General features: G+C 45.4%; 1 protein-coding gene across 1 annotated transcript; it reads left to right on the top strand.

Moving 5' to 3' along the window:
• Positions 1-2,131: 2,131 nt before the first annotated feature.
• On the top strand, positions 2,132-27,388 carry LOC125758888 (voltage-dependent calcium channel subunit alpha-2/delta-1-like). The gene is made up of 8 exons (XM_049416640.1): positions 2,132-2,238; positions 10,654-10,735; positions 11,554-11,667; positions 12,141-12,200; positions 15,146-15,281; positions 18,622-18,753; positions 26,459-26,519; positions 27,283-27,388. Exons 1-8 carry the CDS (start codon positions 2,132-2,134, stop codon positions 27,386-27,388), a joined length of 798 nt encoding a protein of 265 aa, XP_049272597.1.

Raw genomic sequence — 27,388 nt, 5'->3', positions numbered from 1 at the left:
ACATCGAGCGACAGCGATCTCATATTTTGTTTCTGTTCCTTTTGAGTCCGGCTCTGCATAATTTGCTAGCTGAAATGTTACGACAAGAAACCTGCCAATGTGCGTCTCGGAGAACACAACAGATTATTGCGTACTCGTCGTCGGCGAACGTTCGGCAAAGCATCCAGGCATCACGTAAACGTGAATGCCAACTTGAGTTGTTTCTCGGCATTCAGGAGCGCGGGTGTACAGCTTTCAAAGCGAGACCCCATTAAGGCATCACACAAGCTTACTCCCCTCTCTCAGGTGCATCACGTGGCATGAAATATGCAGCCGAACGGCTGCAGCTCTGGCTCCGGTCGGCTTCTGCATTGCTTAGGGCATCCCCTTTTAGAACCCACCCACCCCTAACAGGCCTTGGTCTCTGCCCTCGCTTTCTTCGTGCGTGCCCGACGCTATTCGTCGGAGCCGTCGAGTTAACCTCGCAAACGCGCGCCACTTGGCCTGAGAAGCTGTAATTACGGGAGACCCACCCCGAAAGTTGCTGCCCTCCGGAGGATTCTCCCGCTCACCGTGCAGAGAAGCTCGCTTTCAGTGTTCGGGGATGATGCTTTGCAGACGAGTGGTGAACTCAGTGTTGTTCTGTTCGGCTGTTCCCAAAAGGGGAAGCGGGCGCGTTCGGTGTGCGCGCTTTTGGTGCATGCCTCGTTTGACTCCGCAGTGAACTTCGCCGCCACTATACTACGGCGTGGCTTGTGCGCACAGGAGCGAGCACTTTTGCAGCGTGCGCGGGGCGTGCGCGGAATTGTTTGTCTTTGCTGCTGAGACCATTGATGCGAAAGAACGCGCCCATGGTTGGGGACTTAGATGTCGGTGGCATCAGGGAGGGTTAGCTTACAGCCAAATTTTTTTTCGTCTCTCGTTTCCCTAAGGGAGCACGGAGAATCGCTAATAGAGGTGCGCACAGCTCCCTGCCGACTTGGGCGATGTTCGTGTGGTCTGTTTCTGTTTTCCTTTACCAGTAGTTAGTCGAGTACGGTATAGTTCCCGGTAATGGTGCTTGAGCGCAAATGGTGGTCCAGGTAGAAAAAAAAAAGCAAACGTGGAGACTTTCAAACTGCGTTGCTCAAGTGCAGTTGAAAGGAATACGAGTTGTATAATCGAACCCATGAGCTGCTCAACTCAAATGTCTCGATTAAGTCGTCTTGGGGCACGTAACAAGCTGTGCAAATAAGATACTGGGGAGAGAAACACAAAACAAAATCTTGTCTATCAAGCATCGCCTGTATATGTGTAAAGAACAAAAGCAGAATTTCGCGGTTACTTTCGGTTTATTTGACCGATAGGTAAACCGAAGATAACCACAAATGTATGTTACGTTTGGCCTACTGAACAATTTCGCTATTTTATATATTATAGCCGATTTAGTTGCTCTGCTTGCCACCGAGGTGGTTCTGCGCTTACGGTACTCGGTTGCTGACCCGAAAACCGTGGATTCAATTCCGGCTGCGGCGGTTGCATTTCGATGCAGGTTAAATGCTAGATGCCCGTGTACTGTCATTTAGGTTCACGTTAAGGAAGCCCATGTGCTCTACTACGGCGTGCTTCATAATCACATCGTGGTTTTGGCACGTAAAACCACAGAAATTTTGTTGATATGTTTGAAGTAATAAATGAGCCCACTGAAGCCGCTGTCAAGTTGACATTTAGTTATAACTGCAACGTCGGACCGCACGATAAAGCCGCAGCAACCACTCTGTTGTCATTTAGAGAACTTGTGGAATGCATGTTGCAGAAATAAGGCACCATCAGCATTCTTTAGACAACATTTAATCAACGTTCAGAATGCCTGACGCCAAAATTACGCTACACCAAAGGCTGTTCACAAAACACCGACTGTCTTAAGTCGATTTTGCTTTGTTACACATTTGGTTTTGTGCGCTTATTCATTTCGCTCTTCTTTTTAACAGCGAAGCTGTGAGTCGATAGCAGAAAACAATCATGATCATAAACCGGCATGTGCCGCAGAAATGGGGTTAATCCCACTACTCACCACTGGTCCATTAAAGATGAAGAAGGCAACAGAAGCGACGGCGTGCTCAATTATAAAAGCTAGTGTACATGTACAGCTCGCGCCTAACCAAACGCAGCCATGGGTCGTCCGAAGCTAAATCGCACTCCTGAGGAAGAAGGATCCGAGAAGCGAGGCTTGCGGCTGCGCGAGAACGAAATCGACTGCGCCGAGCAGATCCCGAAAACGTGGCTGTCTGTCTGTCTGTCTGTCTGTCTCTGATTCAAATAAAACGCCGACTCGCCTTGGCCTGGGTGGTATGCACGTGGCACTCGCTCTTCAGTAGTTCTACGACTGCCCCGATTGCGTATATGGCGATAAAAGCCGGATTCGATAATGCGCGATTCGCCTTCTCCGATATGAAACGCGTTAGGGTCGTTGAACCAAAGGAGCAACCTTAAGGTAAGAGTGAAGCGGTGGTCTCTGATGACAATCACCCCTTGCTCGACATGAAAGCGCCTCCCGGAATCATAGAAGCGTGTCCCAATGCACAGAGTAAGCTTGTTCCCGTCATTGTAGGCGATCCGTCCGAACCAAATGCAATCGTGTCGTGGTCCTGCAGATAGGTGTACCCGATGCTAGTTGATGACGAAGGACAATTCGTGTGCTGTCGCGAAGGTCGATTCGCACACACCAAGATGAGCGAGCCGTACATGCGCGGCTATCACAACCTGGCCAAATTCGAACGTAAGAACTGTCCTCCCGGGTTCGTACCAGGTGGCAGTATGAATGTTCACTGCATAGGAGACATGCGCTATCCCGGAAAGTCGTTTTAAGCCAAGTTCAGCCTCGTTACAGCCAAGTTCTGCCTAGATAAAGCCAAGTTCACCCTTGTTACAGCAATAAATAAGCATGACACCGATGAGCTTCGCTGTGTATGAGCTTTGCGCGGCTTAGCGCAAACTTGCGATCAACTTTTTTTTTTTCCATAAAAACTTGAAGCGAAATGCACGGAGCATATTCGCGTTAGTCCCCGTGTCTTTCTACGTATACAAGCTATCCTTCCGTTCTTCTAATGAATGGAAAGATTAGGAAGTTTTCGCTAAACACAAATAACAAACAATGACGACAGTCGACGCTGAAATTTTGGTCCGCTAATCGGCGGTTAGCACAGAGCACCATGCTTCAATTTTAATGGGAGTTCAGCTAACTATACAAACGAAATTTATGCCTTATCTGACTCGTTGACCCATATTTCGGGGATCCTACAATATGTACAAACTTATGTACTTTCTTTTTCTTCGCTGTCTTGAAGAAAAGACGGAACAGTCGTTGTCTAGACCGGAAGCGTGTGGCGTCGTGATACCGGAAGTACGGACTAGTCGTCGGGGGTGACATCAGCGACGCGCGGGTCGTTTCCGGTGCGTAGCGCTCATTTCCCGGTCGCTTGCGCTGGTTCCCTCTGATATCGATCATAGCTAGGAACCATCATTAGACGGCGAAACATCATTACGAAGATGAGCTGGCGCTGACGCAGAGTCGGCTAAGCAGCGATAGCCGTACTCTGTCATAGCTGCCCTAAAGAAAACATTTAACTTTTCTTTGCCCTACTTCACATACGGACGCACGAACTGTCGGCACAGTTCATGAAAGCTGCGGATTGCGTATTTCTGCGTGAAGTGAACTACAGTTTTGCATTGATTAGAAGTGCCTAAGTTTCGAAGTACCAGTTTGGTTATTGCTATTCCTATCTGTACCTAAAGACATGGCTATACATATGAGGCAAGCGTGATGTATATGCTTCTGGGCAACAAATTTCATTTGTGGTTTCATAACAGGCCTTAAGGTCATCAACACATTGAAGAGACCCGAAAACAATGAATGCCAAGCCGTAGAACGGAATAGGCATCGGTCGTCTAAATTTCTAATAAAATTAGGTAATTTTTCAATTGAACCTTGTTATGAGTTTCAGATTTCGGTGGCGGTGGCGCCAAAGTACGTGAAAAAACCAATGTTGCCCTCGAAGGTGCTACGATAACATCCGTATTTGTATGCGCCGTTTCCAATAACTGATGCTCTCTCGATCGGGGGCTAGCCGGCGATGTGCTGTTTGTGATGTGGTAACATGATCTTCCATCAAGCTGACGTCATTTCACGTTGGCCGATTTCATTGTTCCCTGGACATGAACCCACGAATGTCGTCGTTGCCTGTAGCAACTTAAATGTTGCGTGGCTGAGCGCGTGGATGATGGCCCCATTCTGGCATGAACGAAGGAAACAGTTAGGAGGGAGCATTGCGTGATGCGAAAGAAAGAAAGAAAGAAAGAAAGAAAGAAAGAAAGAAAGAAAGAAAGAAAGAAAGAAAGAAAGAAAGAAAGAAAGAAAGAAAGAAAGAAAGAAAGAAAGAAAGAAAGAAAGAAAGAGTAGTAGGCCTATGTCTGGCACGCACATGCCACGTTTCGCTTGCCTCCACTTTCCTGATAAGGCAAAGGCTCCTGAATTTTTGTTCAAGCCAGTTCAGTGGTTTCCTTACTACAGAACGAGTGCGCCTTCACAGATATTGAACTGGACGGGGTCTGAGCTTACCTGCAATCATTGATCTTATAACCAGATTCGTGCAATTAGAACGCAACCAAAACAGCCCGGGCGTGTTTTATATCATTCAATGGTACGTGACTTTTTACATGGCGTTTATCTGACGCACGACTGTGGACGCGTGCTTGTATTCACTGACGTCCCCAGAGATAAATCGAACTGCGCGGGCTCCGAAAGGCAAATAGACAAGACACGTTCCAAACAGTGTCCCCCGTTTGCAGCGCTCTAACGAGCCACGCAGGAGAACGCGTCGAGCGAGCCAACAACAGCACGTCGTTGTCGTCGCTATGTGAGCGGTACCATTGCGGAGCACGTCTGAATGAGTCCATAGCTCAAGTGGCAATGTCCCTCTTAATCATTTCCCGCGTTGCAGATCGCACAGCACGTCTCTGAGCGTGTTGCCGCCGCTAGAGCGTGGTGCCACGTACGGCCGTCTGCAGAGTGGTCCGTAGGGACCGGTATGACGGTATACGCCTGATGTTGCATTCGGGTGCAACGCCTTTCGAGACGTAGTAATGCGTAAGCATTCCGGGGCTACTATACTCACAGAAAATCTTACGTCTGTCCGTCTGTATTGTAACACGTTACCTCGCCCGCCCCTTCTCCAAGAGCAATAGACGGGCTGCGGTGACCGGTGCCCCGACCTATCGTTACTCGAGTACTTGCTAGCACCTGGCCAAGCATATTTCTCTAAGCACTTGCCAGCACCTTACCAACCAATTTCTCTAAGGAGAAGGATCACCTGTAGCTTTACACGTGCATTACTTTATAACGTTGTCATAGCAAAGGGTAACCAGCATTAGCCGACATCAGCCAACCTTAGCCAGCAGCATCCACCATAAGCCAATGTTGTCACTCTGCGAGTAAACTTATTAATATTGACTGCATCCTTTTAATGCACATTTTGACACAATGAGAGTTTTTTGAATAGTTTGAATGCCCTAGAGATTGTTTTCTATATTTCGACTTGGAACGCGTTTCGTTTTTATGCTGAAATAAAACTAAAGATAAAAAGATGTGCTTCTGAAACATACAACGACAGAAAGTTGAAATAGTTTGTAAGGATTCATCACAAAAATATGTAAGGCGTTCAAAGATGGACACAGGAGAAAAGAACAAGACATTTGTATTGTCTTGTTCTCTTCTATTATGTTTTCTCTTCTCTCCTGTTGACGCATAAACAAGGCGTCCACCACTCCTGGCAACGCCTTGACTTCTTTTATGATGAATCTTTGTGAAACCCTCGTTTAGTTCCTATAAAATACTTCGTGGTTATGAAATAAGTAAACGGGCGCAGAGAGAGTGTTAGCGCACTTCACTCAAGTTACAAATTATTTTGAAATGAAATGCGATTCATTATTGATAAAGCGCAAAAAAAAGAAAAAATGCTGAAGATTAAACCCGAAAGTACACAACCTCGCGCTGCCACATACCCAATCTGGAACGGGGCGTAGTCCCGTAGCTTCGTGCGTATTCTTCGCCGTTGTTGTTGTTGTTTTAGCTGTAGTAATAATGAATCAATACCAACTTGCCCAATTGACCGTTATCCCTAACTGATTCAGATTTGTGTTTACGGGGGTCTTCAGTTCACTCGAAATGACTACAGACTGTTCGAGCGAGGTCTCGTCACGACAATAGAGAGTACGCGAGTCGAATATGTACTTCTCTTTTCCCCCCTCAATCTCAGCACCGCCACTCTGTGTGGCGCTTTTTCTCGAAATCCCCGTAAGCGCATCTCTACGCGCCTTCTGTTTTTCCGAGATGAGGATCACGACGAGCAGCAGCGTCTAATGGAAAACGAAACGGAGGTTGAACTTTGCTTCCTTTCTTGGTTGCTGTGAGGCTTAAATATGCTGTGTTGTGTGTGGGTGTGTGTGGAGGGGGGAGAGGGGGCTTCATTTATTCCTATTGCCACTCGCACTCTGCAGTCAGTTGTTGACTACAGGAGCAGAGAATATCGGCAGTGGCACCCGAAGCCTATAGACTACGTGAAGGCCCGTCACGGGAGAATCGAATTAACCCCGAATTCAACACACACTTTTCGTAGTTGTACAGCTTCGTTCCGAACTCTGACTTTCGTTTATAGTGTGGCTCTGCCGAGTTGGAGTCAGTTCTCAGATTTTCTTTTAGTTTCTTTGGTTCACCCGCCTTCGTTTAATTCCATTTTCGCCGTTCGCTCAGCACAAATTACGACACGTGCCTTGGAAGACAGCCACACAGGCAGTCGAGGAACCGAAGGGAAAATGAAGGAAAAGAAGCGGCAGAAGTAGAAAGAATTGAACGTAAGAAAATAATGTTCTTATATACACGGATAAACCATCAGAGTAAAAACAAAGGAAGAAATGGGGTTCGAAAACAGGGACGTTTTTTTTACTTTTATTAGAATAAGAAAGAAGAAAATGCGCTACTTGGGGCTGCGGATCTTAGGAAGCAACAGAAGAGACAACGCAGAGGGACGAACGGTACCTGCACCAGCGCGCTGTCACTGTGCGAAAACTCGACTCGCTACATACGTGGACACTTTCACTGTTGCTTCGTTCCAGCGGGACTTCCTTTCAGCAGGACGTGCACTAGGCACAGGGTGCCGTTTGCTTTTCGCGCCGCTTGTGTCTTCTGTTCGAGGCCAGTTCTTGGCGATGCCGCCTTGCAGCGCGCGCCTGTAGGCAACGGGAGCAGACGCGTGTTCACTGTTTGCGCCTCTCATTAGCCGAATATCGAGGACGTACATGTGCGCTCGTTTCTTCGTCTTCGCTTGTATTAGCCGAAGACAGCGCGTTTTTGTCCAACGTGCACTCGTCCACTGGCTCGTCTGCTGTGCCTGCTTTGTGCACTTGTGCAGTGTACACTTCGGTAGTGTAGCAAGCGGCGTCGATAAAATCATTTGGTGAGCGCTGCCGCGAGCTTTCTTCCGACGTGCTGTAGGCTTCTTGTATGTAGAAAGAGAGAGAGAGAATAATGTAGGAAAGACAGGGAGGTTAACTAGACTATGTACACACCCATAAGACAGCCTAGCTTTTTCATTCTTCACTCAAGTTACTTGATTCATTCATCCGTTATTGCGCTTACTCTCACTTATTTCTTTCCCTTCCTTTATTGTTGTTATTTCCCGCCTCAATTCACCACGGTGGTCCAGTCGTTATGGCGCTCGACTGCTGACCCGAAGGTAGCGCGGTGGAATCACGGCCGTGGCGGCCGCATTTTCGATGGAGGCGCGCGTACTTAGATTTAGGTGCACGTTAAAGAACCCCAGGTGGTCAAAATTTCCGGAGCCCTCCACTGCGGCGTCCTTCATAATAATATCGTGGCTTTGGGACGTTAAACCCCGACATTTATTATTATTTCCCGCCTCTTTTTATTTCTTATTTATTTTTTTTCTTTCATGAACGCGCAGAATGAAGAGGGCGTAAAATTCACAGCCATTCCTCTTTTTCAAGGTGGGCGACCTACAAAGCTGTGTGATGTGGCACGGCGGTATCGCTGCAAGTTTAACGCCATCACATATACAAGAAGCATCGCAGCGTCGTTTTAACTGTCTGGGCGGGCGCTGTCACACAGTCTTCGAAGACGTCACAGTCACGCAAAGGCGCGGGTAAATTGCAATATAGAAGCGAATAGACCTGATCTCTTTACTTTAATCAAGAAAAAGAGTGCACCCTGCTCAGATCAGCAATTGCAATGTGAAGTAGTTGAGTGCATGCACTGTCTCAACCTGCTCTCGTCCTCTTTATCCTATAGAATACTGCTCCTCCTCTTCCCGCCCCTCCTCCTCCTCCTCCTCCTAGTAATAATAATAATAATAATAATAATAATAATAATAATAATAATAATAATAATAATAATAATAATAATAATAATAATAATAATAATAATAATATGTATCCGTCAGCGTTATGTATGCATGAACGTGTGCTGACTATTTTCGTGAATTTATTTTCATTCCAATAAAAATAACGTGTACAGAAAAGTACACAGAATTAAATATATACTAATCTCAGGTTTGACAGGAGAGAAAGAGAGAGAGAGACAGAGAGGGAGAGAGATAACTTTTATCAACTGAGTCAAATGTCGGTGCCTGTTCCACCTGTCCCCTTAGAACAGAAGTAATACCATTGATCTACATACGTTCCCGTACTTTCATCATGGACTAGTGACGAGTCATTCAATGTGTTCTTCGCTACAAAAAGAAGATCATGCGATGAAAGGCACTGCATTCCTTTAAGCGCGTCGCAAAGGCGAAGAGGGGACTGGCGGGGCAGGTTAGAACAGGCGTATACCTTCTACCGAACAAGGGAGGTGCCTCTCGGGTTAAGCGAAGTTTCGAGCACGACTTCTGATCAGCTTATTGCATTAGGGCTAATTCTCCCCGAGCGCGCTCAAATTAGCCGGTAGAGCCTACCTCAAAAAACCTACTGCGGGGTTGTTAAGTCTTGCTTAGTTTTTTTTTTCGGCAGCCAATGAATTCGATGTTCGTAGTTCTACGAAAGCGGTGACTACCGTATTAAATGCGCAAACATGCCTCATTTTCTCGGAACCCGCATACTTGGACATCGAGTATTTAAATTGCGTTGTGTAATTCATTACCGAACCTTCAAAGCAAGCCTTTTCTGGAAGTCTTCACATTCGCACACGAATCATGCCATACCTAAACAAATATTTTATTTCTCTCTCTCTGTTGTGAAGCTATACGGACTTGGTGAGCGCGGGGCCCCATTCAAGTGCATAGCATACTACTTCAGCTCGCACTCTTTAGAGAACTATATTAGGTGTACGCTCGTACAGATAAACACATTGAACTTCGTGAACATAAGATGACTACAGATGTCAGTACGCATTGTCTTCGTTCCATACTCAATGGAACCGTCCGAGAAGTTTCAAGTTGGTTTGGTCGCTATGTACGTTGTCAGCATTGAGGCGCCTTACGTATTATCACAATATTGATAACTAATCAGTGTGTGCAGTGTTCCCGTCTTTGTGGATTGCGTTTATTCTTATTTGGAACAGTAGTCAACTAGTTTCTGAGCAATCACTTCCCCTAAAAAATATTGACTGAGGTTTAACTCTGCTGAATATATTTATCGCGAGCGAAAGATATGTTTGGCTTGGTTTCGCAAAAGGTTATATAAACCTACGTCTGATCAGTGGTACCGCAGCGGCAAGCGCAGCTGTGACTTCTTTCAAAATCGGATCACTGGCGTGACGTCACGCCTGCCGCACTTGCGCGCCGGCAGCTCAAGGTCATTGCGACGAGATGAATGACCTTGGGAGACAGCTTTCGCCTCTAAAACAGTCTTCTCTTTGCAATATTTCGTGCATTCGCGCACTGCAGCAAAGGAAAATGAGATCGCCTTTTTTATTAGGATTTATTGATGACAATGAAGTCTTGCAGTAAGTTTTTTAATATATCTCATGCGTCACTACGAACAATTTGTTTCGTATATCAGCTTAGAAAAAATGTGCTGATTGCGCCGATTTGTGCAGCGAAGTTCTTGGTTCAAATAAATAAATGCTTGTGTGTGTGTGTGTGTGTGTGTGTGTGTGGTGTGTGTGTGTGTGTGTGTGTGTGTGTGTGTGTGTGTGTGTGTTTGTGTGTGTGTTTGTGTGTGTGTATGAAGGCAGTCTGAGCCGTTTACCGGACCTGTTGAATTACGCACCGTGAAAATGGTAGGACATTTTGTGAGCGACAGCTTAAGCTTCTGCTATATGAACCACCCGTTTGACGCGGGGAACAATTAAGAAATATCTATGACGGCAAGACACGCACCACCGGTTATCGAAGCTCTTGATAACGTCAGAACGATGCACTTTTCAGAGCGTTGACACGTTCACGTTGTCTGCGCTCAGCAATGAGGATGCACAGGGCCCTCCAAACCGGACACCAGCAAACCGGCGTTTTAATCCTACGCTCTTTCCTGTCCCCTCCCCTCTATTTCTCCCTCGGCTGACGTATGCAGCCGATGGTGAAGAGCAGCAGTTGCCTGGTCGTCGATGTGTGCATGTTGCTTTTTAGTGTGCACATATTAAGTCCTGACGACGTTCTCATACACGATATTCGATTGCCCTATTTGCAGGATATACCGATGGGCAAACGAGCTGGATACGACCCTGGTGGCGAGATTAACTTCGATATCGGGCATCGAGACGCTACGAAATGTAAGCACACTCTGTATACGAGGCTTTTAGTACACCATTTATCGTATGACTTCACATAAGTACGTTAAACATCAGCAACACAAGGAGGCAGTGCATGAAGCAGACAGATTCACTTTTTCTGTGAAATGTAAACATGCAAGGCTTATCAAAGAAAAGCTAGGATAAGAACATTATATTTCTTATAAAAAAGAAGCATCATTCATATGGCCTTAAGTTGTACGAGGGGCACTGATTTGAAGCATAATGCAAACAGATTACACTTCTGTGTATTAAGCGAGCTCTGAACTGTCGTGGTCATAAAATAACACAAATAATATTGTGGTGTTGCGTAGGATTCACACCGATGACATCTGTTACACTTTTTTATGAGGAAGATGGACACGCTTCAAGAATTTAGAGCTTTGCACAAGCGTGATAATATACGGTAGCGATAACAGCTTTACAGCAAAAGAGTTTGAACTGTTCCGTTGCACGTCACCAGCCGGATATAAGTTCAAAAGCATGCGATGTCATCGACAACATTTGGCAAGCTGAAAAGTATTATTAACAAAACTGACGAAAAAAAATGCCAAGAACAACACTGCGCCTTACAAGTTATAAGTTAGCAAGGGTTGAATAAATATAAGCATGACGAACAACTTAACTGCAAAAACGCACATACGAAAAGTCACAACGAAGCTTCCCTCGCTCAATTTCGATTTATATTGAGAAAATCCATTCACAGGGTGTTTGACATATAAGAGCGTTTCGTTCTCTCTCTTTTTTGCAATACAAGCGGTGCTCTCCTATTATAATTCTCCGCTTATCGTGACACACAGAGCTACGAGAATGCCGACAAGTTGAGCTTTGTGGAAGTGAACGGCGCGGAGCTGCTGCTGAAAATGACCTTGGAGATGGAGAAGAACTTGCAGCGCAAGAAAAACGCACTCAAGGTGAGCAACGGCAAATAACCTAAAATACAGCAGCCAGTGATCAAAGGTTACCCACTAAAAAAAAAACAAATGTCGTTCAGAAAGAGATCCCTATAATAAAGACAGTGTTACAATATAATGATTCGCCTGCCTAAACGGTTGCTGTATTTGCGATAACATAGTATACACTAAAAAGTACGTTTTCTCGTCTTATTTTAAGTCTTTTCATACTACTGCACCATAGAACACCTGCTGGTGCGACTATTTAATAGAATATAATGATTTCAAGGCCAATTAGCAGGGCAAACTGGATTGCATTCATTCCAACTACAATTGTGGGACAGCGTCTGGCCTGTCGTTGTCGTTACATTATTACTTTCTATAGTAATGTTTAATTATTTGGTTAACTGATTCATTCGTTGTTTCATTTAACGGTCTGTATAGTACGCAGTCAGCTTAACTGTGCTCTCTTTCTCTATTCCTATGCATCGCAGCGTTTGGTGAAAAAGGCGGAGGAGACAGTGGTGAAGCACAAATACGCGTCCGATCTCACGGTAAGCCAACCCAATGTTAACGGATACCTTTTTTTAAAAGTCACATCTGCAGCTGTGGCGGTGAGTCCGAAAGCCCCCAACTTTGCCATTAGAGAATTTTAACCAGCCGCGGTTCACGTGGAGTATACGTCACCTGCAACTCTAATGGTACTAGTCTGCAAATCCAAGCTTTCTTGAGCTTTTTCTTCGACTTCGTGGGTGCGGACTTCCGTCCGGTCCTGTGATCTCTAATGTAGTATACATCGAGCGTAGTAAAGTCTCCTACTATGCTATGTTTGATCGTAGTATCACCTTACTGTATCAAGAGAATTCGTGAACTCGGGGTGTCGCTTCACAAGGTGTCGTTCCAGTGACACCCCATGTTCGCGAATTGACACCAGCGACACCCTGGGTTCACGAGCTCTCATCTCCTCAAGCTTCCATCATCCTCTGAACTTCTTTCTTTTTTGGGTTTTTACTGTGTCATAGCATTTAGCATGTAGTGCATGCCATAGCCTGATCAGTTCTACTTTAGTATCGCAACACTAATCTCTGCTATAATATCGATAAAATGCCAGTGGCTTGCAGAGTGGACATGCGAGCAGTTACCGTTGCCAACTGCAATGCTACTCACTAGTGATTACCTCAGTAACCATTAATCGTACCCTTGACTAGGTAGCGTCACATTGGTGTTGCGGCTTTCTGCGTCTTGAAAGCGGTCCAGCTAGGCCTGCTGCTTGTTATGCTCACAGGGATTGCAGCAGGCATTAAATGTTGGTCGCGCAGACAAGTTACACAACCATTTCAAATTCCACGTGTTCTTCTGAACTCCGAACGTGTTCCTCTTCTACATCTGTGAACTATATCTAGGAGCTCTTGTAGAAATGCCTTGTTTCTTTTATGTTCCTTTTTTCTTTTTTTCGCTCAGCAGCCTAGCTCATTTCTCTTTGTCCTTGATCGCCTTAAAACAATGCCAGACTTCGAAAAGAGAAAAAGGAAATACCAGAAAGCAACACCTTTTTACGGGAGCTTATATTACATTACCGAGTAGTATATTACATTCGCAAAACACCCATCATTTGGTAACTTGCAACAAAACTTGACGACAAACTTGTTGAAGTCGCCGCCGTAAATCTGACCCTGGTAGCAATTGGGACGAAGTAAACATACACGAGAGTAAGACGCTTCCCGAAAGTGACTGTTTGTTGTTAAAAAACATGTACAACGACAAAGAAATGCTGGTAAGGAACGCATTACATCCGCTATTAAGCGGGTCACTGCGCGACATAGTTATTGTCACCTGAGCACAGCTTCTCCTCCAGGAGTAAACTCACCCACGAGAAAAATGGCTCTCCGCAAACCATCCCCAGCTTTCTTCACTCCAACTTATTCCGTAGGCAGGGGCCTAGAAAGAGAAATAGGGGGGAAACGCGTCGCGAGCGGAGTATAGTTCTATCGTGAACGCACTTCGAGAGTTCTGTTAGGTTGTACACTTCAAAGGTAGTGACTTCGTAGAGCTTGCCACGAAAAAGAAGAAAGGAAAATGATATCGAAAGGTGGAGGTCGTCTATCATATTCTTCCTGTGGCACGCATGCTTCCGCTCAGAGGAACTCGATAGCGCGGGTCAACCTGCATTGGCCACCAGAGAACCTCACCTTTCTGTGGTTCGGTAACTTCGGTACCGTTTCTTTCGTCTTGCCCGGCTTCGTTTGTTTCTGTCGTTTCGTTACATTCTCCAGCTCGCAGGCATAGCAAAAAATAAGTGTAATCCCTCGTCATGGCTTCTCTAGGCCATTCATCATGGCGGGCCTCTTTGGTATTGGCACCAACAGGACAGGGCTTTTCATTTCATCGCGCATCTTCTCAGAAGAAAAAAGAAGCGACGAAGAAAAGAAAGGATGAGGCCAACGCTACGGAGGGCACCGAAAGGGTTCTCGACGGCTATACCGCCTCGGGCTGATGTATGGCGCCGCTGGAACCAATGACCACCCGTGCAGTGAGAACTGCAGAAAAAGAGCACGCAGGCATGCGTCCGCGGAAGCGAAGCTGCGGACGCTTATCACCGGAGATGAAGGGGGAAGTCGCGAAAGTGCGTCTTCGCTTCGGGCCAAGCGGCCGAGTCCGCGATGACTTCCCGTCTCATCCGACTCTCTGTGTTACGCGTCTCACTAACACTGCTCTACGTTAGTTCAACCGTCATCAGCGAGCCAAGTAACCAAACTTTGACACTGTTTTTTAGAGGCACTGTATTCTGAATAGACGACACTTTATTGCTCACTTATAATGTGTGAGGAGAACGAGGAGGCTTTGCCAAAAGTAACCGTTGGCAAGGGCCCCAAGGTATTTGCGTTGAAACGCTGCACAGTATTATGGACACGAAGAGAAGATGCGGATTGAACGGAGACAGCGTACTGGGCTAATTCAAAAGCTTTGGTGTTGGACGTGTGCGGAATAGAAACGTCAGTGAGCACGAGGCTATGCAGGCTATCACGATCTTTAGCTCCCATTGTCTGAGGTGCAACGAGGATAATCTACCACGTACGACTTCGTTGCTCTCCTTGCCTTTGCTGTCATCATTCGTATGATGCCGGCCTGGACAGAGCTAAACACAAAAGTGGAGCTAGAGCAGCCATTGAACAAGCTAAATGGAATCAGAAGCTTCGGTTAGGCTTCAGCATAATTATTCTTCCACGTTTCACTGCGTATTCAGTTTTACAAAACAATTGCTTTCTTTGCTTCGTAAAAAAACAAAGTGCGAGAACAGGTACGAAAGGAAGCCCCTTGTGGAAGGCATAATTTATTAAACGTTGATGGTCAGTCGGAGGATTTTTAAATGTTCTCTATAGAAAACAGTCACGAGGGATGTCGGAACTCTGACCTAGAAATCGTGAGCAGGATAGAACGATAACAGGACTTAACGTCACACGTTGTAACCTGGACATTGTGTTTCCTCTGCCCCACTCAGCGGAACGAGGTGGGCGCCGTCCTGATGAAAGAACTCACGGAAGGCGACGGCATGTTTCGCTACAGCGAAAAGTTCCACCGCTTCGTGAACGAGACGTATTCCGGCGTACACGTCCCGCTGGAGATCTTCGACGAAGGTGAGCCTCCTCCAATCAATCAATCAATCAATCAATCAATCAATCAATCAATCAATCAATCAATCAATCAATCAATCAATCAATCAATCAATCAATCAATCAATCAATCAATCAATCAATCAATCAATCGCTGACAGTTATAACAATTAACTTATATTAATTATATACAGGCTGGCTGAGCATGAAATCCTAATCAATGAGATATATTTGTTGGCTATCTAATAATACGCCTCAGTAATACGCATGAGTTGGGCAGTTACGACAACGGATATGCCCAATCACTAATACATATGTGGCGCACATGGTTGTAGCGATGTACAGGAAGAATACGATTAGTAATGAAGGTCTTAAATGCGTTTAATTGCATTTTCACAACACATCATCTGCACTGATTAGGAAAGAACGCAGGAAAGTGCCAATCATGGTTCAAGCTCTCTGATCCACGGTGTCTTAGGGAACTCAAAGCTGGCTTTTGCGTTTGCTAATGGGGCCTTCTTTGGTACATGATGCCAAACATAGATGGCGCCTCGACTCCAGAGTTGCTTCGTGAAATGAGTTTTCGAAGCCAAGTGACTTCGTAAGCGCGTATTCGTAAGCCCTACTAGACGATACTTTTTAACGCGATAGCGTTAAAGAGCTCGTATCGCAAAAATTCCGCCGTCGGCGTCGTCGTCGGGGCCGTTGGTTGTGAGCGAAAAATCATCATCTTGTCCGTGACCGAAAAATCGAAAAAGCTGCAAATAAAATAATAACAAAAATGTTGGGTCCGAGTGAGAATCGAACCCAGGCCGTCTGCGTGGCAAGCAGGTGTTCTACCACACAGCCACGCCTCTTTTTTTTTTTTTTTTTCTTCTTGGAGCTGCACTGAAAGTAACTTTCATGCTTCCCAAAAATACGCGTCCTGTATACAGGTGTCACAGTACGTGATGTAATATCGCAGTAATATTGCGTGGTACAAGCGTACATTGCCATCGGGCGTCACACCATGTCAATATCATAACGACTTCGTGGTTTTAAGACAGCCACCCATTACAAAAGGCACACACATTACTGCGCGTATTCCCTTAAGACCACGTAGTGGGTGCATCGCAACTTCGAAAAGGTTTCTCTCGCACAATTTCTCCAGGTTTAAAGCATGCTACCCATTACATAAGGCACACACCTTAGTGCGCGCATTCTGTTAAACACTCTTTGTGTTCAAACTGCACACTAGGAACAGAATATCGCTATCGCGTTCAACTCTTAAAGGCGAAGCTTAAGCGTCCCCCAACTTTTTTTAAGAGTTGGCGTCATTTCGTACGGTGCAGTTGCAGCAAGTGCGCCATAAGGAACGTCGTCTGTTTCTAATGGCTGAACAAAGAATAAGGAACTCAAGAGAAAAATGATGATTTCTTTGCTATTCAGTATAATCAAATACGAGGCATTTTAGAAACCATGCGATATTGACCAATAATAAGCTCAAGAAGTTTCCCACATTAAGTTATTAATTACTAGTGTGAGAATACAAATTATGAAGACTGAATTCAAACGGGCTAATCTTTAAACCATATCAAAAGGGTATAAACCATAAGACTGACACCAGCTTCCAGATAATCGTCGTGGCTCTCACGAACTACATGATACGCTGATGTTCCACATATTACGACTACTCGTATACTGGGATATTTTCTAAGAAAGCATAAAAACGTTAAGGTGGTGATGTGGTCAACAAAGCAAATCGATGTGGTATCAGCGGCTACGTTTGCTAGATTTATGGGCAGTGTTGCGGCTTCACGGCACTTAGTTGCCTTGGCTACACCTGTGCTATTACGTAATGCGGGAAAAAAGATTCGAAAGAGACAAAAAAATAGGCAATGCTTGCATGGCAACTTACGTCGTTCTAAATACTGCTCTTCGTGAGGCATAGAATGTATGTCAGATGGGAAGATGGTGGATGAGATTACGTCAAATATCTTGTTCGACTCTCTATGCGGTACAGTGAACGTCTGCCCATGCGACTGTTTAAAATATTGATCTTTGAGACATTCTCGTGCTCGAGTGCAGCAGCCGTACCTGCCGATCGTCTTTTGCACCTACAAAATATAAAGAAAACGTTCTGCCACGTGTCTATCCATTTTAGCGATAGCGGCGAGACTGGAGCGTGGTATGACCTATTCTGAGAGTGAATACACAATCGACAGCGCGAGACTAATACGCTCTATGCCTTAACAGGACGATGTCTCGTTATTTTCACCGTATGCACACGAAAGATTTCCTCATTTCATGTACCTTTGTACGGACATTATCGTATCTTGTCTTTCTTTTTATATTATACCACCATTGGGAACGGGCGGAGCAAAGAAAGTCTTTCATTCGTGAACGCTCTTTTTCCATTAGCCAACAACCGTCGCTAATGATACGTCCGAGTCTCGGTTGGCCTACGTATCTGATCTAACGTACAATGCTATACCGTAAAAGGTCCTTTTCGGGAATAGATTTTTTGGAATAAGGTGGGTTAATGTCTTTGATATTCAAACCGATGAAAGAGATATTGATTCAGCATTTTCAACACTTTCCAATTAGCTCACGGAGGCTTTTGATGTTATCTAATGAGCACAAAAGAAGCGGTATGCAATACACATTATGCTTTTTTTAAAGTTAACGAAACGGCCGCCAGAGCACTACGACCGGGACATGTAAATCACGCCGTACATGGCACACATGTCGTGATTTTGATATTTCGACCCATCATTTATGTTCGTCATAAACTCATGTTAGATCCTACCAATTTTGGTATATATCCAATCCAGTTAACGAAACGGTCACGAGTGCATATTGCACGAGTGCAATAGTGCACGAGTGCACGAGTGCAGTTGGTAGTCTGCGCTCTTTCCTGTCTCCCTCCTTCATTCCTGCTGGTTGCGCAGCAAGTAGAGTTTACAAGTATGAACCAACTAGTCTGCAAAGAAGTTTTGCTGCATAAAATCGTGGGCGGATAGATAGATAGATAGATAGATAGATAGATAGATAGATAGATAGATAGATAGATAGATAGATAGATAGATAGATAGATAGATAGATAGATAGATAGATAGATAGATAGATAGATAGATAGATAGATAGATAGATAGATAGGAAACGCTTCGCATTTAAAAATACAGAGGATTGTAGATAATAATACATATTTATTTATTATGGCTGTCGCGGAGGAATTCGGACATGTAGAGAAAGCATTCGAAATTCGTTTCCCCCAGTGCCGCTTCGGAAGTTCATTTCGGTGTGTCAGCTTATCGGGTGACACGAATAGGAAAAGCGCACGTGATACTAGGGCCGCCAGCCAAACGTGTTGTCTTACTCGCAGACGCTGAGGTACTGAACGGACTCAAGTGGTCGCAGGCCTTGGACGCAGCCTTTCGACAGAATGCCGAGAAGGACCCGGATCTCCTGTGGCAGTACTTTGGAAGCAAAGTGGGATACATGCGGATGTTCCCAGGTACGCGAAAAAAAACGTCTGTAGAGTACGTGTGCCGCTTATAGATTGAAAGGGTCCCTTACGAAACCATATCAGAGAATCAATGCGAAAATTAAAAGTGTTTTGTTTCTAAACTGAATATCGACCTAGGTGTGCATGCTGTGTATAAAGATAGCTCCTCTCCTGTCGACGAGCGGTGGCCTTCGACCGTTAGAATGCAATGTGAAAGCGACACGCTCGGAGGATCTAAAAGGTAGACGAAATAAAATATGGTTACTTCTGAGAGAAGCTCGTAAGAGGGATTTAGAGATAAGTAGTATTTTTTATGTGGTCGAGCGTTAGAAATGAAAATACGAGTTTAGTTTGTATGCCCTCCAGCTCCTTATTTTTATAGTTGTTCTTGAAAAACAGGAATGAATGACGTTATCTTCTACAACCCTAGCGGGAGCACGGCTCAGTGCCATGTTATTCATCTCACGGTCGCTGTATATCTGTCGAGGTTCTCAAAAGAATGGCTTAAGATAGAACCAGCGGGCGACGACGAGTCAAACCTGTCGATATTATTATTCTTTTTTTTAGGGGCGAAGCTCCTCTTAGTCTAACCTTGTCACGTCTCCGTTGTCCGGCGTAACCACCTTTGCAAACTGCCCACTACTTCGTCTTTGCAAACATCCCACTACGACCCATCACCGATCCTTTACAAACTGCCCACTACTTCGTCTTTGCAAACATTCCACTACGATCCATCACAGATCCATTACTTCACCGACCATAATGCCGTTATAATGAAAGGGGAACGGAAGCCACCTTTGCAAACTGCCCACTACTTCGTCTTGGCAAACATCCCACTACGACCCATCACCGATCCATCACTTCACCGACCATAAAGCCGTTATAATGAAGGGGGAACGGAAGCCACGTCTAGCTACCACTTACGATTAATAAAATTTCTTGTATAAATATATACAGTGTTTGTCACGTCTTTGATGATGTACTGGGCTATCGCTTTGATTACTGCTGGGCGAAACTACTGAAGATTTCACGGTGTAACCATGATTGCTTCAGGAGCTTCGCCCAAGCTCTTCATCATTCACCCGTGGATATGCTGTGAATTTTTTACTTTTTTGCTGAGCTTACCTATCTGCGCACCAAAGGTCAGGTAAGGCTCACGCGCTTTGGCCTTCGCGCCACAAATGGGCCAAGTGCAGCCTAATGCATGCGTCGGGGCTACAATATGCCAGGAACAAACGCCGGCCGGTAATGACAGAGAGGGTGCTACATTATCGTTTTGAAGGACGTCAGAAATATGAGGTGCCTTTTGCCAGACTAGGAAGAGAAGGAGAGACAGAAAGAAAGAAAGAAAGAAAGAAAGAAGGAAAGAAAGAAGGAAGGAAAGAAAGAAAGAAAGAAAGAAAGAGAGAAAGAAAGAAAGAAAGAAAGAAAGAAAGAAAGAAAGAAAGAAAGAAAGAAGGAAAGAAAGAGAGAAAGAAAAGGAAAAAGGATCAAGATATCGTCGCTGTCTCTGTGGCTGCACTGATAGTGGGGACGGTGCCTCCGCTACATGCCTCTGCGGCCGCAAAACTTTTTCCTTTGTGTGGCTTGGCTGAGCGTGGAGAAAGGTCGGCCGCCAAAAGTAGTCGTGTGGCGGCCTGGTTTCCAATCGAAGCTGGTCGGCGCCCAGCACAGCGGAGCACCGTGTCAGCCTGATCGATTTTGTCTCTGGAGCCAAGCTGCACGAAAAGAGGAGGAAGGGGAAAGGGAAACAAGCTTTGATATAGAAGCCTCTCGCACTTTCTTCGCCTCTCTTTCTCCCCATATGAAGCGAAGGTTAAACCTGCGCTGCAGGCTCAGGTGGAAGCAACGTGAGGACAGCAAAATGTAGAGGCGAAAAGCACCTGGAAGTCATCACGGTCTATAGCGTCATTGCTTGGAATCCTCGCGATGGGACGTGCAGGAAAAATGGTTTACTTGAACGAGCGGTTTTTTTTTCGTTGCTATTTGTGCAAAAAACGTGCGTCCTAGCATGTTCCGGTTCGTTACACAAGTTTTTTACAGTTATTTTCACAATGTAAAGAAAAGAAATTGATGACAGGCAATTCATCGGCAGGCTATTCCGAAATCCAGAGAGCGCTACTCGGATGAGGAAAACGAAACGAAATGGTGAAAAAAAAATCACGGCCGAAAACAACCGCTTTCAGCACCATATTATATGCTTCGCGAAGTATAAAGCTATCGAATAATCTCATGTACACAACCAACTAAGAGACGAAACATCAAAAGTGTCAAGTTCTTGTGTAGGGAGGCAACCATTCTGAGCGTCGTTGCCGCTGGGAGTTGTGACCCAGGTTCGCCCGCCCCTTGATGGCGCGGGTGAGGGCACGGAGTAGTCGAAAAGAAGGAATCGACGACCCGGCTCTCCACACGACCCCACTTGGCTATGCTACTAATACTGGCATCATCCTCAGTACCGACCTTAGAGAGTCCTTGCCTGGCAGCTTAGGCTAGCGCCCAATCCGATAGGCCATGACATGGCCGAAGGCAAGTATCACTAAGCATAGTACTCGGGAGAGCTTGTAATGGTAAAATAGCCGGCTCTTTGCGAAAATAATCGGTGGCAAAATCATAAACCGATAGACAATGACATGGAAGTACAGTGGAAGAACGTGCTATCTTGCCAACCAGGTAATCGTGGGACAGCTTCTCCACATTTCCTTCCCTGTGGTGCTTCAGCTTCCAATAGCGGGAAGCATGCAAGCCCTCAAATCCGGAAGCCGAGACTCTGGCATTTAACCTTCCTGTAAGGAACACAGCCAGTCTAGTTTCCATCCAAAAACGTTACCTCAAAGGAATTTCGTTCATGGCAATAGATGACAATCAAGGACAGGCAGGTATAGGAGAGGAACGGCTACAGCGCCACCCAGGTCTACTTGGGACAGTTTCTCCAAATTTGCCTCTCTGTGGCATTTCAGCTTCCATTACCCGGAAGCCCGAAAGCCATCAAACCAGGACGCTCGGACTCGCACATTTCACCTTGCCCTTAGGCAAGGAACACAGCCAGTCTAGCTTCCATGCAGAAATGTCATCGCAGAAAAAACATCCGCTCTATAGCACTAGGTACCTGCTTTGTCAAGTAAGGTCCCAAATAAGGATGTACGCATACCAACTAACAGACGGCGCATCAATGTGTCGAACTCAAACCCGGAAGCCAGAACTCGCACACGTGACCTTGCTCTTAAGTAAGGAACACAGCCATTCTAGTTTCCATCCAGAAACACCAACTTCGAGCAATTCCGCTCATAACAATAGATGACGTGCTATGTTGCCAACCAGGTCTACCTGGAGCAGCTTCTTCAAATTTCCTTCTCTGTGGTGCTTCTCTTACCGGAAGGCCCGGGAGGCCTAAAATCCGGAAGTCGGGACTAGGGTATCTGACCTTGCCCTTAGGTGAGGTACATATCCAGTTTAGCTTCCATTCAAAAACGTCATCGCAGATACATCCGCTCTATAGCACTAATTACCTGCTTTGTCAGGTAAGGTCTCGGATGAGGATGTACTCAAAACCCGAAGCCAGAACTCGCACACTTGACCTTGCCCTTAAGTAAGGAATACAGCCATTCTAGCTTCCATCCAGAAATATCGCCTACAGAAATTCCGCTCGTAACAATAGATGACGCGCTAAGTTGCCAACCAGGTCTAACTGGAGCAGCTTTTCCAAATTTCCTTCTCTGTGGTGCTTCTCTTAACGGAAGCCTGGGAGACCTAACTCGGAAGCCGGGACTAGGGTATCGACCTTCTTAGGTGAGGTGCATAACCAGTCTAGCTTCCACCCAGAAACGTCATCGCAGATAACATCCGCTCTATAGTACTAATTACCTGCTTTGTCAGGTAAGGTCTCGAATAAGGATGTACACATACCAGCTAAGAGTCGACACATTCAAATGTCGAGCTCTTGTGTAGGGAGACAACAACGCTGAGCGTGGTTGTCGCTGGACGTTGTGGCCTAGATTAGCCGGGCGCCTTGATGGCGGCGGTGAGTGCACGGAGTAGTCGGAACCCGAAGCCATCACCTGGGATATCGTCAACTCCACACGACTCCAGTTGGCTACTTAGTACCTCTTCCGTACCAACCTTAGTGATACCCTGTCTGGCGGATTTCAGCGCACAATCCGATAGGCCAGAATGGCCGCAGGCATGCAGCACTACGGTATAGGTTCGGGAGAGCTTCTGAACGCAGCTCGCTCTTTTCGAAAATGGTGGGATGGTATATTTTATTTTGAACGCACACAACATGAATGCGTCCTTAAGTTCACCAGTTTGAAGTGGCCAATTTCACAGGGCGTTTTAATAAGGAACGCCTGATAAGCAGAGAAGCGTCGAATTATTTGTAGTGCGATGTCTAAACAACAATGTCGAAAAAAATTCGGCAGATCCCACGTACCGTGGGAGTCGATGTTATGCGAAGCATGCGGCGGGTAGGTGACTGTTGCGTAACTTTTTTTACTGAGCGACACGTTACGAAATGACGCTAAAGATGTGTTTAAATTTCATACGCACACATATATATGTTGAAGAGCCGCATATGTGTCCCGAGAATGCACGCACTTTCACGAACTCGTGTGCATGTGTGGAAGAAGTTCTTGACAGTTCTTGAACAAGGGCATCATCACCGTGATCAGTGAGCACCAGCAGCTGGTCATGACTTGTTATAGGATCCGGTCGTGATCGTGGTGACGAGGGGTCCATGTGTAGTGAAGAATGTGGTATAGTAGAGCTGTTGGAATTCTAGGATGCCTCGGTTCCTACACCTACACCCGTTCATTACGTCACATTTTAGCATAAAAAAGCGACACACGGCTCTTGCCTGCTTAGTGTGAACAAGGAACCCGTATGGGTCCCGAAACGTCTCGGTGTTTTTCACCTTGACTTGGTCAGTGACCGCATCTACATCCTCATGCCTCTGTCACTTCGTCGACAAATGGGCTGTCGACAGAGCCGGCGACAAGTAGGAACCTGAAGCCACTCTTCGCGTTGGTGAGGTATAGGCCTTCGAGGCTGGTAGGCCTGGATAGTGCTACGTGGACCAACATCAGTGGATGGTGTTTGTCGTATTCGTAGACTACCTGGGCGTATGTGGCCTACGTGGCCTAGTCTACAAAGCGGCTGTCACTCAATCTGGCATCATCCTCGGTCAGCATGAGGCCATCGCCCAGCCTCGTAAGAAATGAAGTGGACACTGCGTCGTTCTTGCGGACTAAGTGCAATTTACGGTGCGGTGATGTGGATATCACATGTAACTTTCGTTAATGTATTCCTCCGGGGTCGAGCAATGCTTCAATATAGCTTGCTGAATCATATGAATACAAACGTAATGTTTATTAGACTGCTATAAAAGCGGAGCCAACACTGGAACTACAGACGTTAATCTGATATGATGCATTTATCGTAGGAGTACACATCGTAGGAGTATCATGTAGTGTTTATTGCTTTCTTGTAAAATTAGATAGCAAGCACCACAACCACAATTGATGTTGCACCGATATTACGACTGTGTAGGCTGTTTTTCCAAACCAGTTTATAGACCTGGCATGGCTCAGTGGTAGAATACCTGATTGCCACGCAGAATGCTTGGGTTCGATTCCTGCAGGGATCCTAATTTTCATTCATTCCATTCGTTGAGTCAACGCTGCCATTGTTGGTTTTTCTTAACGCTCTCGCATTTAAGTTACCAATATCCGTTCTCGCCGTTCCTCGGTAGATATAAACTGTCAATCACCTGTGGCGCATACCCGTACACCGCGGCCCGTGGTAAACGCGTATGTGCCACACGTGTCTAGTGGAAAGGGTTTGACGACATACGCGACAGGATTTTAACGTTATTCATGTCATGACCCGGCAATCATAATCGTCAAATCCTCTTACCCTCCCATGCAAATTTTGGTCTTCACCAAGTTAAAGAGGCGATCATGAGAGCACCCAGACGTAGGCGGCTAGATAGATAGATAGATAGATACGTAGATAGAAACGCTCAAAGTGCCAGAGGTTCGCTAAGAAATGCTTCGCATTTAAAATCACCGCATCTCCTTTTACGCCTATTTAGAGCACACAACGCGATTGCCACACTTTTCTAGCCCCATGAATGATTATTAAGCCTATAAGCTCTAAAACGGCCAATGGAGTGTAATGAGAGGGGTGTAAGGGTGTTCCGGAAAAAAAGATTTTGACAAGCTAAGGGAGCTTAACTTGCAAAAAGCTCTACTCCAACATTCAGAATCGTTTCTTCAACATTCAACATTCAGCACCGCGCTTTGTCCCGTTTAACTCTGCCTGTCTTTGCGCCTCCATCGTCGTTAATGTTTAAAACAGCGCATATCCAAGACTTCGACATGAATCAACTAGCCCCAGTCAACTCCTTACTAACATTCAGGATCGTTTCTGATTTACTTCAACCCTAGGGGCGTAGCCAGAATGCATTTTCGAGGGAGGGGGGGGGGGTGTTAACCAATATTCACATATGTTCGTGCATGTGTTTTTATGGGCGCGTGTATACACACATGGAAAATTGAAAAATTTCCGGGGTTGTTCAATTCCCCTCCCCCCCTATGTACGCCAATGTTCAACTCGTTAAATTGCCTAACGCCACCGATGGAGAGCGGACGTGCCGCACCTGATAATCGAATATGCGACTTCATGCCAAGAGGCTGAACGCCTTAGTCGATGATACACAGCACTGCGAATGCATCCGAATAAACGAAAAAACGTATTAATAAGGTGGCGGCGGGAAGTGTACAATACAGAAGAACAAGAATGAGAAAAGATGGGCGCGCGAACGTTAGAAAGGGAGAGACATCTTGGGCGCCCAAAAAAGCATACGGATCGGCTCCTGCGGGCGCGTTAATGTTCTCTTCCCTCATCAGTCTCCTCAAGAGCTCAACGGCGCCTCGGTTCATGGAGTGGAACCGCCGAGCCGCCACCGAAGAAAGTGCGCACGCATGGAAAGTCACCAATGCAGGCAGCTTGCGTGTGTAGCTTTTCCGGCATCGACATTCGCCATTACTCATGTGACACTATGCGATGCATCAAGCGAATTTGAGGGTTGCTTCATTTTCGATACACTGTACAGCTTCTTTTTTGTCGCTCATCTATCTCTATCGGGACGCTAATTCAGTTTCCTATTTTACTCATTCCGCGCAGAAAAATCCTATAGGCAAGATTGTATTATCTTTTGTTTTTATTTCCGATGTAGATTAACTACGAACGTGGTGGTGGCTTTGCTACAAAGAGGCATGCCGTCTCGTGGAACAATAAAACAGGAAGTTAGAGGATCTTAAAAAGTGCGAGATAAGAGGCCGTAAAGATTTTTCGCTATCACATTTCGTACATCACTCCCTTATATCTTTCGCCAAACTAGTTCCAATTCCGGCTTTTTCTCAATTTAGTGTATCTCTCTCTCTCTCCTTCTAGTTAAAAAAAAACGAAATAAAAGAAAAAAGAAAAAGCTCATGACGGACGCATAAACATCATGAAGGAGAGATGCTCAGGATATATCTAAACCAACGTGAGAACTTGCTAAATGTGTCTTTCTGCAGGCGTATTATTTTGTTTCACAGAATATTACGATGACTGTGTTCTAAATATTACACGACGACATTCATGACAATAAGTCGGTAGTGATTAACAAGGACACTAATAGGTTTTGTCTCTGTCTTTATTTTTTTTTGCATTTCAGCAAATCGTTGGAAGGTCGCCCTTGGAAAGCCCGACCTGTTCGACGTCCGGATGAGATCTTGGTAAGTGAACCTAAACTTAATGCAGGAATAGTTATGATTAGTATTGTTTCGATGCACCTATTGGTGAGCATTTAAGCAAACCGAGTAAAACTCTGGTTACTGTTGACAGGGCTGTAGCTAATGAGAAAACGAAACAGCTTTCTCTGAAAGATACATAACTAAAGGTTTAGGAATAAAGACTCACTCTATGCAATTTAAAAGTACCTAACTGCTATATCGACAAAGAATTTATTCAATACATTTTTGTTTTGTAGGCTTATATAGACGGTTCCAGTTCACCGAAGGATGTCATCGTATTGATGGACACGTAAGTTATTCTCCCCGCATGTGCTGCACAGTGAACTGAAGCAGGGACGTAATGTAAGGTTATGGCATTATGAGAACCAATATTATCTGTGAACTTACTATCTCGACCCCTCAGCTTAAAATATCCCGCTCCAATGTGACCATTTGAACAATAACCTTTAAAACTCGAGATGTGAAATGTGAAGTCATAACGAATAAGCATCATTGCTGCTGCTTCACTAAATTGCAGCTTAGAACATCAATACTTAACGATGTCATGTTCACAAAATCCGGCTTTCGGAAAATTATTAGCCCGAAAACGAAACTATAGAGTTTAAGCGAAGAGCCAAATTTTGTCATGCCAATGACAGTTCAATAGAAAATGTTAATAGAGATTTGACAAAGAGATATTGGCGGTTGTCTCTTCTGCGAAGAACGCAATGAGAGGCATTAAAAATGCTCCTTCCCGCGTTTTCAGGAGCGGAAGCATGCACGGGCCGTCCATGGAGATCATGAAGTTGTCGGTGAAGTCGCTGCTGAAGACCTTTGAAGAAAACGATTTCGTCAATGTGGCCTCGGTATGA

Source organism: Rhipicephalus sanguineus, chromosome 6 (assembly GCF_013339695.2).
Source record: "Rhipicephalus sanguineus isolate Rsan-2018 chromosome 6, BIME_Rsan_1.4, whole genome shotgun sequence".
In the NCBI taxonomy this organism is placed as follows: domain Eukaryota; kingdom Metazoa; phylum Arthropoda; class Arachnida; order Ixodida; family Ixodidae; genus Rhipicephalus; species Rhipicephalus sanguineus.
Note: the sequence above shows the minus strand (reverse complement) of the source record. Positions and strands in the feature narration are given on the sequence as shown.

Excerpts from the sequence above, each read along its gene's own strand:
- LOC125758888 (XM_049416640.1), top strand. The coding sequence starts at position 2,132 with ATGGGTCGTCCGAAGCTAAATCGCACTCCTGAGGAAGAAGGATCCGAG. Across the intron at positions 10,736-11,553 it reads GCATCGAGACGCTACGAAAT|AGCTACGAGAATGCCGACAA; the intron begins GTAAGCACACTC and ends CGTGACACACAG. Across the intron at positions 26,520-27,282 it reads GACGTCCGGATGAGATCTTG|GAGCGGAAGCATGCACGGGC; the intron begins GTAAGTGAACCT and ends CCGCGTTTTCAG.